General features: G+C 42.7%; 1 protein-coding gene across 2 annotated transcripts in view; it reads right to left on the bottom strand.

Moving 5' to 3' along the window:
- clstn3 (calsyntenin 3) overlaps positions 1-13,369 on the bottom strand; it is a 30,994-nt gene extending 17,625 nt beyond the window's left edge. For both annotated transcript variants that reach the window (XM_040030085.1, XM_040030086.1), the window contains exons 1-8: positions 12,992-13,369; positions 12,036-12,102; positions 9,528-9,650; positions 7,995-8,205; positions 7,612-7,820; positions 2,923-3,072; positions 1,888-2,073; positions 1,517-1,804 (exon numbers count right to left, since the gene is read on the bottom strand). In XM_040030085.1, the coding sequence (XP_039886019.1) occupies positions 1,517-1,804; positions 1,888-2,073; positions 2,923-3,072; positions 7,612-7,820; positions 7,995-8,205; positions 9,528-9,650; positions 12,036-12,102 (1,234 nt within the window). In that variant the 5' untranslated portion in view covers positions 12,992-13,369. The remainder of the gene's footprint in view (positions 1-1,516; positions 1,805-1,887; positions 2,074-2,922; positions 3,073-7,611; positions 7,821-7,994; positions 8,206-9,527; positions 9,651-12,035; positions 12,103-12,991) is intronic.
- Between the last annotated feature and the right edge of the window lie 490 nt (positions 13,370-13,859).

Below are 13,859 nucleotides of genomic sequence, written 5' to 3'. Positions count from 1 at the left end.
TTTGCAGTCTGAATCTAAACGTGTACACTTGATAATTCATCCTGCTACTTCTATCTGTGGCCACATCATCAATAAACACTAGCTGCACGATTCCACTAGCTGCCATGCATGCCCAGGCCGTAACATCGCCTCCACCATGTTTAACGGATGATGCTTCTGTTTTACCGTCATTCTACTACAAGTTCATCTTGGTGTAATCTGGCCAAATTTTCTTTTCAGGCTCTTTTACATGTTTTCTGGGAAAGTCTCACCTGGCCTTCGCGTTCTTTTACCAGTGGTTTGCAGCTTGTATTTACATTAATGAAGGTTTCTCTTGGTTGTGGACCTTGACAGTGATACAGATACCTCTTTGAGAGTTTTCATGGCTTGGTTGTTCTTCTTAACCATGAAAAAAAAAATACTGTCATCATCCACTTTCATTGGCTTCTGTGGTGTTTCATAACGTGTCAAATTGTCGATTTAAACACTCCTACGGCTTATTTAATCTCTCTGATTTATTTTGGCTTTTCAGCCCAGTGATGGCCTCCCTCGTACTGATATGTCTTTGGGTCTCATATTTAAAAAAAATACAGTAAAAAGCCACAAAATACAAGGTAAATACTTTGAATCAACTTCAGATATTATGTCTGCTTCATTTATTATGAAATAACAGGCAAACAGGCCTCACCTAGCCGTGAAAAAGCTCATCGGTCAATTATCCATTGATTTTGGAGCCTCTGAAAACAGGGCACTGTGTGTAAACATGGCTGTAAAGAGTTAATGGAATACTTTTGTTAAACCCCTTGAATTTAAGCTGAAAGTCTTCGCTTTATTTGTCATATATGTACATAGAGTCTTTGTCCAACCTATTATGGCTCTAACTGTATGCAATAATTAGCATATTAATTCTTGAGTAAAACACAAACACATTTATTGAACTTGTTTAAGAACAGACAAAAAAATGTATAATTTCATCTTTGAGTCAAAGTGAATCATTGTGCCAAATTCCCTCAAACACTGCTAAGACATCACGCTCACGAGAATGGGACACACGGACAGGCGGACGAGGTAAAAAGAAAAAGGACCAGCCAGCCTCTGCTGCTGGTGCAGAGGCACGACGTGAGTTTACATTCAATCTGAAACTCCACCATGTTTTTCTCACCTGTGAATTTTATCAAAAAGGAAAGCTTGCTGAAAACTGCACCCATACAAAGTCACACAGCTGAAAATATTCACATTACCCATAATATTGTTCCTGGCACAATTACAGTATTTTACTCTTCTTCTGTTTTCCACTTGGCTGCACAAGCAGAGCAGCTGGAGGTTAAGTGCCTCTCTCAAGAGCACCTTGATAGTAGCTTTAAACTGTTTTTTTTCAGGGCATGATTTTCCCCGACGCTCACGTGATAAAATGGTGCCCTCTAAGGGTTTAGATGACTGAGGAGTGGATAGAAAAGTGAAGAAGCAAAACCATTTATAACCACAACATCACTCGCAGTCCCAAAGGCTAAATTAATGTGCGAGGGACAGCGCTTACCATTCCTGACGGTGCTGCAGACAATAGTCTCCTCCTCCTTGCGATTTCCTCTGGTTTGCGTGGTCGCAGGCTGGATGTTGGCACCACCTCTGCGCATCCACAGCTGGAGGGTGAAGTGGTCGCCGGATAGTGCGGACACAACCGAATCGGGCACGACAGCGACGTGGTTGGAGCCGTTGAAGGAGAAGATCAGAGATGAGTCGGAAGACGGGAGAGTGGGCAGCGCTGAAGTCCAGTTAGCGGCAGGAGATGGAGGTGGGAGCAGGTCGACTTCGCCCCTGACAGCACCTGATACAAAAAAGAGAGGTGATAGAAATAACGGATCTGATGTCAAAAGGTTAACATGTTTTCAGTCATAAGCCTGAACCCACCACACAGACGTCGCACAGATCTGTCGGAGTAGCTGTCTCTGTCACAGCCTTTCCCGATGTGGCCGGTCTGGAGCTCTACGGTGGCCTGGATGTTCCACACGGTCTCTTCACAGGTCTCCAAATGCAGGCTGGGGAACAGAGGGATGCTGCCTGACCCAGGGGTGTACTCTACACGCTTGGTCCATCCTGAAAAAAAAGTATCAATACCCGCTTCACCTTTAACATCTGAGCCCTTCTGACCTTTTCTGCACTCCTTTAACATCAAACGCAGACGACTCGGACATTAAATGTCTCGAACCATCGACTTCCCCTAGCACAAGGTATGCCTGGTGTCTGATTGCGGCCATGTGAGAATTACCACGGGTAATTTGTGGAGTGATTTCCCAGCGAGGGAGTGGGCGTCATGTCTCGGCTAAACCACGATAGTGAGAATAAATATGACGCAAACATTCCCCTGCTGTGTGATACATGTGAGAGAAGGCAACCTCAGACAATATCCCAACTTGATTCTCCAGTTTTTCCCAGAGTTCATGTCTGAAAACTGCTTTGGAGTCAACTACCCTTATCTTTAAAAAATGTCAAAGCCGACTGACTCCAGCATGCTAAAAAGGGGAAAGTGTGTTAAATTTATACAGCCCATCTATCCCTAACGTCCTCCTTCACTACATCCATGAACCTCCTCTGTGGACTTCCCCTTTTAAACAGGAAATCTACTGTCTGAAAAAGCACGTAACATTGCTGTAGTCGTATGTGTGATCTAAAAATATACTGTCACAGTTTAACTATGCAGTTACCTTCCCTTGATATTACTAAGATTCAACACCGCCTCTTTAAAACACAGTTCTTTTGATCTAAACATGCAAAGGTGATTCATCCAAGTGGCAGCCCACACACTTTCTAAATCAAAGTGAAAGTTTCATCCCCCCCATCACCACAAAAAAAGGAAAAGATTAAACAACTAAAGCGCACGTATGTGTAAAGTCTCATCGGCCTTGTTCTGGGATCAGAAAAAGAGAAGTGCGTGTGAAAAATTACCGATCCAGCCGGGTTTGCAGGACGGCTTGACCGTGACAACAACCTGAGCGTCAGCCTGAGCGCGGTTCTTTCCACAGTCGAAGGCTGTCACCCAGAAGGTGTGAACGCGCTGCCGCTTTGAATCCAACGGCTCTGTGTTCTTAATGTTTCCTAGGAGACACAGAAAAATAATGAAACAAAAAATAAACCGGGGAAAAAAATAGAACATTAGTCACCCAACCACAAGGTTTTTGCATAACTGAAGCTCGGGTCAAATAAAGACCCATTGATAAAACCGGCACATTCCCAACAGCAGAGCCACTGTCCTGTTAAACGCGTCATGCTCGGTGATATGAAAGCGAGGACAGATTGCACACAACAGGATAAAAAACTGAAGGGTTTTCCTGTTTTTAGAGATAAAGATGAATAAACAGCGAGTATCTGTGATAGGCTGACAGCACTCAGCATGCCAGCTGACAAACAATGCTAAGGAAAGAAGATGGTGTGACATGGTGAGAGGGAAAAACAGAGGGATGAAAGAGACAGAGGTAGAAACAGGAGCAGAATAGACAAATTGAAACAGAAAATAGACAATAAACAGCCCACAGCGTTTGAGCAAAGCTGGAACAAAAGGTTGCTGTGCTGTTGTATCAGTCTGACCCCTAAAGAAAGGAACCGCTCATCCTCGGCAAAGCCCTCCAAGTCTGGGACATTTCTGCACAGTCATACCAAAACAGGGTCCTTCTCAGTTGCTGTGACACTCTGTTAAACAGCTGCAGTTGATCCCAAACCAACCAGTCAAAGGATTCAGCCTAAAGCTCCAATATTCATTCATTTTCAAGGTTTTCATTGTTGTTCTAAACAGATTGTTTGGAGCTTTAAATCAAACAGAGACGAGAGACAGCACACAGCACGCATTCGACCGCAGGGCAGAAGATATAGATGTGAAGGAGAACGTGCTCTTTGTGGGATCATTTCACATGTAAATGTGACCAAAATCACAAGACAGCTGTTGTTTTCATCTTATTTTTTTAAATTTATGTGTATAGTGATTTTATCGGAGGACCTCATGGTTATAAAATCAAGATTTTAGCAGTGCAGAGTGGCAACATATGGCTTGTTAACAATGTAGTCTTAATAGGCCACATTTGTGTCACTTTTCACAGTCTTTTCACAAACTAACAGCAGAAACAGGAAAAGTATGTGGATGAGATCAGCTTAATGTGAATTAATCTGTATTAAAACACACTATATGTGAGCACAGAAGAAACAAACAGATGTGACCGATGGCAATGAAGCACAACAACCCAAACCCAGCTCTCGCTTTTTGGTCAAATCTGTGCTAAAGTTTGCACGCCTTCTCACGTCATCCCTCCGCATTACAGCTTGGACATAGCGATGGAGCATAATTAGGTCCCACGCCTGAGGAGGAAAAACATCTAATGGCTCTCTTAGGTTTGTTTTGCGTGAAGGTGCCTCCTCGTCGATTCTGTCTGCTGGCAAAAACTGATAAATGTGTAAATGCTTCTGTGCAGAGGGACGGTCTACCAACAAGATAAAAAATATATTTTTAATAAGCTGTCAAACCAAAAACACGAGCCTTGCTCTGTGGAGACCAAAGTTCATAACGCTGGCAATAATACATGGGGCATCAACACCAAGAATGAGAAAGCTTTGGGACTCTGTTACTCAAAATGCCTACACCAGCAACAACACAGCAGCTTTTTAACATATAAATAACCTTCACAGGGTAGTCAAATAATCCTAATATAACTATAATTTCCAGCTACAGAAAGGCACTTTGTCAGGATTCAAACCTCCAGTTAGTGAGTATGGTTTGTGCTCTGCGTTCTTATGAATCAAAGCTAAAGGTAACATCAGCCATATTTACTGCACAGCCTACCAAGGAAAACAAATCAGTGCCTCCAACCCAACTCCCTAAAAATCAGCTCATTCTTTTTTGTATAAGACTTTTAGTTTATTTAATAAAGGCATCTGAAATTTGACCTTTATATTCTGATTACTTTTTAACTTTCAGGCTCTCAGAGCACATATGACAGGGTTGAAATTGTTATTGTTTCCAGCTTTATTTACTTAAAAACGTGCAGGAGGTGGTCACATGACATCCTTGGAGCCTTTAAGCTTCACTAAACCAAATCAGTTTTACACCCAGTTCAAGAAGACAAAAACTTGTTTTTGTTCAGCCATCTTTAGGCATCAGTTTCATGTCATAGTTCGAAAAGCAAAACTCCAATTTAACACCAATTTAATGTCTATGACAGAGACCAATAAGCACTGGTACCCTCCATGTTTTTGAAGTGAATTCTGGTCAAAACCAGGACTCATTTTAATCTGCAGTTTGAAAACAGCCTCATGTTCTAGCAGTGATTTATTTGAGTTTATGGATAATTAGCGCAACATCAAATATCCACAGGTCAAATTGATCAAATTATTAAATATTCAGTTTAAGCGATGATCAGTTTTGTACGGCAGCAAATTTCTTTTTAATTAATCCAAAAGGTCCATGGGTTTTATTATTTATTTTACAGAACATGTGCCCGCTGTGCCACAATTTGCTTGTTTTTGGTGCTGTCTGGTTTACTAACTATCAAGTTTTACTATTCAAATTAACATTAGGATACACGTCTGTTTATTAGTTTCATCATATTTTTAAGACAATAATTAAAACATGAGAAAGGTATTTTAAAACTCACTGACAAACCCTCATTATACAGCAGCAGTTTGCCCCAAAGTGGCACAACAGCCAAACAAATGATGGCGGAGGGAATTTAAATGCTTCTTCTCCTCTACAGTATTGTTGTCTGTATAGAGACGGTTAATTGCTTGTATTGTGTATTTGCTTAAGATGTTATTTTAACAAAAATGCAGAGAAAGTTTATTTAAACAGCTCCTGAGATGACATGTTAGCACTTAGCACTTAGCACAGGGGCCTAAAATGAAAGAAATGGCCAAGGTTTTCCATTTGAGATCGTATCAGGATTTGGGCCCACCATCATAGCTTATGCTTTTACTGAGTGTTTCTGATTTTTATAAAATCATTAAATATGAGTTCTTTTTATTAGCGATGCAATTATACAGAAATTACATGTGAAATATAAAAAAAGTGCAATTATATAGTAAACATTACTTTTAGAACAGATTAATATAACTGATCTGAACACTGTTATTGTCTGAGTACAGGATATGGTACACCGAGTAAATAAGCTGGACTCAGTATCATTTTCAGCAATACTCAGGTCAACAAAGCAATGATTTCATGATACTTGATATAATTCAGTGGTTTGAAAGGTAAAGTAAGGTTGGAAAACTGCAAACTGCTCCTTTAAATCATTGTGATCACACTGCAGTGTTGCATAAACTATTAAACAAAGTGTTTTATGTTTCAGGGAGATGAAGTTATCTTCATATTTATAGAAACACAGAAAGGAAAATAAAATGTCTTCTATCTGAAATAAGGGTTTCTCTCTTTCTCCTAATGCGTCCTGTTAAATGTGTTACTTTGTCAGCTGTGTAATGTGTGCTTTCTGTGTCATAAATCTTTTAAATGCTGGCTGAACGACAATAAAAATGTTGGGGTACATTTCTAGGGAGGAAAATCTTACAATCTTACATCTGTTGAATAGCTGTAAATTCAGTGTAATGTGGATTTATGTTGAAAACATATGTATCCCTGATGGTATCATGCACAGGAAATCCACTATAAAACTCAAACTTCACATTTTCAAATCAGTTTAACAGAAAACCTCCAAACTCCCAGGTGACAGATTTGAGAACATTCAAACTCAGTTGTTTTTTAAATCTATCGCATAAAATAATGATCTCAATGTTTATTTCCATTTAAATATTTCCCAAATCATTAGCGCTTAAGCTAATGAATGGATGTTGTGGAAACAACTCGATAATTAGGCAAAAATAGTTTATATAAAGAGTACCTGTAATTACTGAATCGCTCTTGTATGGGATCACCTCTGAGGATTTTGTCATCAAAACATATGTAATCCACTGGGACGCTGAGTCCTCAGGTGTCTGGAGTACATTACACGTTGGAGTTAGGAAAAGTTGCTTGAGCGAGGGAATAATAGTTGCACTTATTCATAATTTAAGGGGAAAGGTCTTTTGACTGCTGAGGACTGTGCTTATCTCTTTTTGACATCAAACAGGGCAGTAAATTTTGAGGCTCAGTTCCTGATCTCTGCAGAAAGAAAAGAAGCAAGCAAGCGGTCTTTCTTCACAGTTTTGGGGTTATACAAACCCAAATATACTCAAAAATACAATTAAATAAATAGGTGGATTTTGCACAATAAGCCCCCTTTAAGCCGAACAGCTGTTGCGATGTTGATGCAGAGACAGAACAATCGTCCGCCCACACAAAGTCTATTTTAACATCTTTCGGTTTCTACCTGAGAGGAGAAGAATCATAAGTGCCTGCAAATCTTTTCACTCTGTCGCTATGCAGCAGCGTCTGGTGTGTATGTTCTTCATGTATTGAGGACATCCGGAGTTTAGCAGCTGAATACTGATCCGAATATTGAATTTTGTTATTCTATTTGAAACCACGGCCACCCAAGAAAGAGAGAAAATAAGGAAATAATGTGGTGACTGGCGGGCATATTGTATTTTTCTTGGAATCAAAGGGGAAATATGGATTAGTCTATGAGGCTCTAATTTGCAAAATGAGATTCATCTCACCATCGTTGTCAATAGCAAAGGGCACATTGGGAGTGATGATGTCATAGAAGCAAATCTGGCTGTACTGCGGGGAGCAGTCGGCATCCAGAGCCTCCACGCGTACGATTCGGTCAAACAGACGCCCTTCTGGGACAGAGGCCTCGTAGCGGCGCTCAACAAACACGGGGGAGAACTCGTTGACGTCGTTTACGCGAACGTGCACGGTGGCCCTGAGGAAAGCAGGAGCGGGAAGACAAACAAGTAGGGAGATTACTAGAACAACAGAAAGCAGTACTGGATGCACAGTTTTTACAATGCATAGCTAGAAGAGCCTCAAACACTGACTTTGATTATTGCTGAAAGGATTAAAAATCTGTCTAAATTAGGGGGGGTGGGGGTCTAACTTGTGGGATTTCTTGCTGTTGACTCCATCAGGTCCCTCTCCGCAGTCGTAGGCCTGGATGGTGAAGCTGTGCTCCCGCTGGCTTTCACAGTCCAGCGGCTCCTTGGACCGAACCAGACCCTCACCGGTGGAGCGGTCTAGGACCACAGCTTCAAACTGGACCGAACCGGATCCCGAGGGGCCATTATGGACCCGGAAGCCACAAATTTCACCTGGGTGAGGGAAAGGGGGGCGGTGACAGATAGTAGAATCAATGAAATTATACTGCAGTCTTTATTATAAAGAAAAAAGCATTGTCTGAATTGGGAACTCTACACTAATGCGAGGTTACATAACTAAACAGAGCGGCTTTGCATTGGCTTAGCTTTGATTGATGAGCATTGATTGGTTAAGCTTTACTCGTTATCTTTAAAGCACTCCACGCTGTGACTCCATCATACGTTTCTAAGTGTTTGTGAACTATATTCCTCCACAGTACACCTGGTCCGGTCTAGACTAAAAATGAAGGCGATCGTGGCGTCTCTGTTCTCTGAAAAAAAGCTTCACCGTTCAAATGTATCTTCCCAGCTTTGAATCTCTGCTAAAAACTGTGCACATCTCCTTCAATCAAACAGTTATTTTAATGTTTTCAGCAGCAAAAATTCAATTTAATCAACCCACTGTCAAGTTTAAATAAGTTATACTGTATAAATTAGGACAAACAGATCACACGTGATCCACAGTGGGAAGGGAAATGTCCCACAGTGCTACATTATTGAACCAACTGTGACAATTTATTGTAATATTCAGCAGATTGTAGGTCACATCATCCATCCTTACACCAGAAATGTGCCGATAACTATCTAGATATTGCTTTAAGTGGCACTTTATCTCACGCTGGGAGTCATGATCAGAATAGAATGAAACAGATTGCAGCTGCGACTGAAAATGAAGCGGATCTTCCCTGGCTGACATAAGTCGAAGGTTCGTACGCAAACAGCTAATTTCCTCTTCATTCTTGACATGGGTCCAATAAATTTCAGGGAGCCCCTGAGTAATTTAAGTTGATCTTTTATAATTTGACTGAACATAGTTATTTCCAGGTCTGCAAGTGCAAACACGATAACCTCATTTCATCAGGCTGCAGAGCGCCGCTGACTGCTCCTGCAACGAAGGGTTGAATTACACTATGATGGTCTAAAAATAGTGGACTCTGTGACTGAATGCATTGCTTTTAATATAGGGACCGTCTGTTGGGAAATATGGCTGGAAATGGCAGCAGTCTGACATCTCGAAGTGAAAAATGAGCACTCGTGTTTACTAGTAAAAGTTCAAGTACGTAAACTGACATAAATAAACCTCAAACTGGCCTCAGAGCTGCAGCATCAATCTGTTCATAAAATTAAAGTCACATCATTTCCAATTTGACCCAGTGAGATGATTTCGGTCCGGCTACTCGAGCAGATGATTTGACCTATTTTACCGCAGGCTTCACATCAAAAATGTTCGCATCAACTTTATGCTCTTCCATGCTTCTTATTGCAGTTGGTGTTACCAGCGTAGTGAAGTGGAGCATCTTTGTCGAGGGCAAAGAGAGGGGGATTGAGCAGCACGGTGTTGTCGTTCTCCATGACAATCCCCTGGTACTCTGTCTCGATCCATGGCTTGTGCTTATTGGCTAAACGGCACAGAGAGGAGGCTTTGGGTTAAATGGAGCAATTAGAAGGAACCAATGCATCTATTTTTAACTCTTCATTATGGGTGAGGACACGGTGAGAGTGTGCACGAGTGGGAAAAATACACGATGGATGTGAGACAGTCTGAGCACGTTCACAATCTCACAGTTCGCCCCCCAACCCCCTTTTTTCTTCTCCATCATGGACCACCTGCCCTTGTTCATGTCAAGCACCACTCTGCACACCTTCCTGTCTGACAGTGTAATTAAAGCCAGTCAGATTTCTCCCTATCACACACACACAGAAATATACTTCTCATATCAATCACCTAAACTGACCTGCCACAGGCGCCTCACAAAAAAAAAAAAAAACAGAGTCAGAATCAAATGCCTCAGGTTTACTCTGAATTTAACCTTTAATTGCAAATTAATTATTCATCCTGGTGCTGAATGTTCTGTGCTGAGTGATCAAAGGGCAAGTTAATGAGCCAGAAGGATGATGATTTTACACTCCAGCAAAGAGCAAAAACAAAAGCCGGAGTGCCCTCCCTCTGTTGTCCTCAATCTCTTAACACAGAGTCTGAAATCAGACACAGGCAGACTTTTGTTTGGCAATCACTTTGTTGTCTTCACAGTGAGTTTTCTCCGTAAAGTCTGACTGGAACTAATTTTGCTGTCTCGTCTGAGAGAGGAAAGGGAACAGAGGAAAAATGCTCCTGGTTCTGAATCTGATCGCACCGCTCTCCCTTCAGAGACGGCGCTGGGGTGTCATGCGAAAGTTTTCTGATTCTAATGTCAGTTTTAGCACAAACACAAGACGCTTTTTATTGTCGAACTAGCTTAAGAACATTGGAGGAGGTATTTCCATTTTACTTGCTATTACACTTTTTAAAAAAGCACGCCGTAATGTATTTTTCATTTAAGCCTGTCACGCTCCGTCGCTGTATCTGAAAATGAGCTCGGACTCACCAGCTATAATGGGCTTTCTGTTAAAACTGAATTTGCTTATGAGGTTTTGTTGTGCTTTAATGAAACTGCATGCAAAGACGTGACTAAAAACAGACTATTTTTAAAAAGATATGCCCGTTTCTGTCAAACCCCTTCATCTTCGGGTGTGACATTATGCTGCTTTGTCTTGAATGTTTTTGCAGTTAAGTGGTTAATAATTTTACCACATATCAAGAAATTAATCAAGAAATTAGGCAGATTATGTGACAATGAAAGTATTATTAATTGCAGCGATAGCTACATATACTTTAATAGAAGGTTTTTTTTATTTATTTATTTTTACATTTTCACAAATGTCCAAATTATATATGCATGCTTTCATTATTTAATATGACATAAAAGAAAAATTACTGAGCAAAAAAGAAGTAAGGAGCACAAATGTGAGCGTGCCAGACAGTTTGTAACACCAACTGGTTCAAACCAATTTTAGCTGGCACCAAACACATACTGAGGTTTAATACCCAGCCCTAATCAAAGACATTCATCCTCTCCTCCTCCTCTGTTTCCATGGTCCTCTGGTGTGTGTCTCTTTTTTGGTCATTTATCTCCTGCCCTCTGTCCCCTCTGCTGATCCCCCCTCCCTCCCTCCCCTGCCCTGCCCTGCTCTGCCCTGCTCTGCCCTGCTATAGCATTAATCTGAGCATCAGGCCTGTGGATTACATCCCGGATTACAGATTGAGAGGCAGCTCACTCCATCTCTCTTCCTTCTCTGTGTCCCCTGGCACTCCTCCCCTCTCTGTCACTCTATCGCTCCACAACATTTACCCACCCCTCCTCACCCACACACAGAAATAGCCCAGTATCTCACACTTTTCCTCTTTTCCCTCGTGTCACCTGATCTCACGTACCACCTCTCTACACCCCCCACCCCCGCTTATCAGCATGGATCTTTTCGGCACGTCCTCTCCTGTCACAGCTCCTTCTCCTCTTTCTCTCCTAACACCCCCCCCCTCCCACCCCCCACCCCACCTCCCCATCTCTCTGACACTCCATCTCCTTCAATCTCCTCATCTTCCCTGCGTCTCCGCTCCTCTACCTTCTTCTCCTCTGACATTCTCCCTCCACGCCGCCCGTTTCATCCGCCTTTCCTTCAACACGATAATCACAGGAACAATGATGCTGAAGCAGAGTCATGCTTCTCCAGAATGATAAATCTGCTATAGGCGGGGGAACAGATTTATAATTTTCTCAGAGTCACACCACAGGCGACACAGACACACCGGGTCATGAACATGTATGAGGGCTCAGACGTGCTGCTGAACGAGCGAGGCGTCGAAGCTGTAAATAAAGGAACAGTTCGGGCCAAAACAGCCACGGTCCTGCCTCAAAACCATCATCTCAATACTTCACAATTAACAGTCAAAAGGATGAGGAACTGACCTTTGTTGCCAATGGCAACCGAAGTCAAGCAAAGGAGGAGGAAGGAGAGAAAATTCATTCTGTCCATCTGAGGGAGCAAAGGAAAAAAAAGGAGGGGGGAGAGGGGCAACAGGGTGGGGGTGAGGAGAGAGGGGGAGGAATACAGTACATGCATCAACAACTGATCAGCAGTGAGAGGAGACAGGAACAGTAACAAGACAGAGAGACAGATCAGGCCTATCAGCTGGTGCTGCCTGTGTGTGCGCAAAAACATCACTGTGCAAGAGTCACGTATGTAAGACCTACACAGCAAAAAAAAAAAAAAAAAAAAAGAGGCTACACAAGGAGGAACATGAACGATCGAGAAGCTGTTCACCATCACGAGAGTGGCGTGGTTTCAGCTCGAGAGCCCAGGATAGCCTGTGGATCACATGCATACCTGGTCAGGAGTGTGTGTCAGGAGAAAAGGTGGCATGTGTGTGTGTGTGTGGCAGTGTGGGTGTTTTCCCAGGTTTTCATTGTGGATTGTTGGAGCTGAAAACCCCTCAAGGACTCATTCTTCAGATGTGGCTGCAGCTGCATTTTCCCCCCTAACCTAACCTGATATAAGAAACCTCTATTATGTTTTCACCTTCACTGCTGCAGTCCTCGAAAAGCTACAGGACAGCACAGATTAAACCAAAAGAAAAAAGAAAAAAAGAAGGAGGAGGAAATATATCACAGAAGAGTCCTTCTGGTCACAGGTTGTTCAAGGCTAGACACACAAACACACACATTCAGGGGCAGAAACATGCGACTATGCGACAATTTGCAGCCGATTTATATCACAGCCTGCCTGCACTGACACACATTACCACACAGCTCCGGGTACATGGCTGCCGATAGCCGTGTTCAGACATCGCATCGGGAGCCCGAGCAGGCTGAATGTCGCAGAAATGAAGGTCTGCTTGAGCAGAAACTTGCAGGTCTGACATTACCGTGCTGAGTGCGGTGATGCTCCTGGTTGGTACCCTGCCTCTACGCTCGCAGCATCCGCCTCTCACGCCCCTGCCGCTCGGCACAGCACGGCAATCCCCCCGCAGGCTGCAAACGACCCAGTCCTCCAGGTGGAGACGCACACAGGCGGATGTTCTCAACAACCCAAGACCCGGACAGGAGGGTTTATCTCCCAGGCTGTGTGATGAGATGCGAGGAGGATGAAGACACCGATGGATGCCCTTGTTTTTTTTTTCTTTTTTCGGCTCTACGGAGGAGGAACGGGACCAAAAAAAGACGGTAGGAATATTACGCTGACGTCCCCTCCCTCTCGGCGTTTCTTAACCCGCCCACACTGCGTCCTTCTCCCTCTCCATCTCTCTCTCTCCGGCCCCCACCAGCTCCGTACCAGACTGCTGCTCTGGCTGTTTTTTGCTGTTGAACGCACATTGAGAGTGACTCAGACCTCAACACAGCAATCCATCTCATCACGTTTATCCCCCCCTCCAACAAATAAAAATAAACTCCAGCAGTAGCATCATGGTTAGATGAGTAACACACGAGCTGCCCCATAGGTTTTTTTTTTTCTGTTAAGATTTATTTTCGGATCATTAGTTTTGCCACACAAACCTCCCATGTCCACACTGCAAAATGACGTCATGTCACCCCCCTTTTGCCCCTGTAAGGCACATGAAAGCACAAACATATGAACTACAGCCAGAGGTTGAAAGCAGCATTTTATTTAACATTACAAAAAAAATAATAATAATAATTACCCTCCCCATCTCCTTTGCCACATACATTTTTTTTGTTCCTTTCTACATCTTTTAGGAGTAAGGCATGAAGAAGAAGTCTCTTGGAATAGCAGTT

The sequence above is a fragment of the Simochromis diagramma genome, unplaced genomic scaffold, assembly GCF_900408965.1.
Source record: "Simochromis diagramma unplaced genomic scaffold, fSimDia1.1 OVJJ01000361.1, whole genome shotgun sequence".
In the NCBI taxonomy this organism is placed as follows: Eukaryota; Metazoa; Chordata; class Actinopteri; order Cichliformes; family Cichlidae; genus Simochromis; species Simochromis diagramma.
The sequence above is the reverse complement of the archived record's forward strand: the minus strand, read 5'-3'. Positions and strand labels throughout refer to the sequence as shown.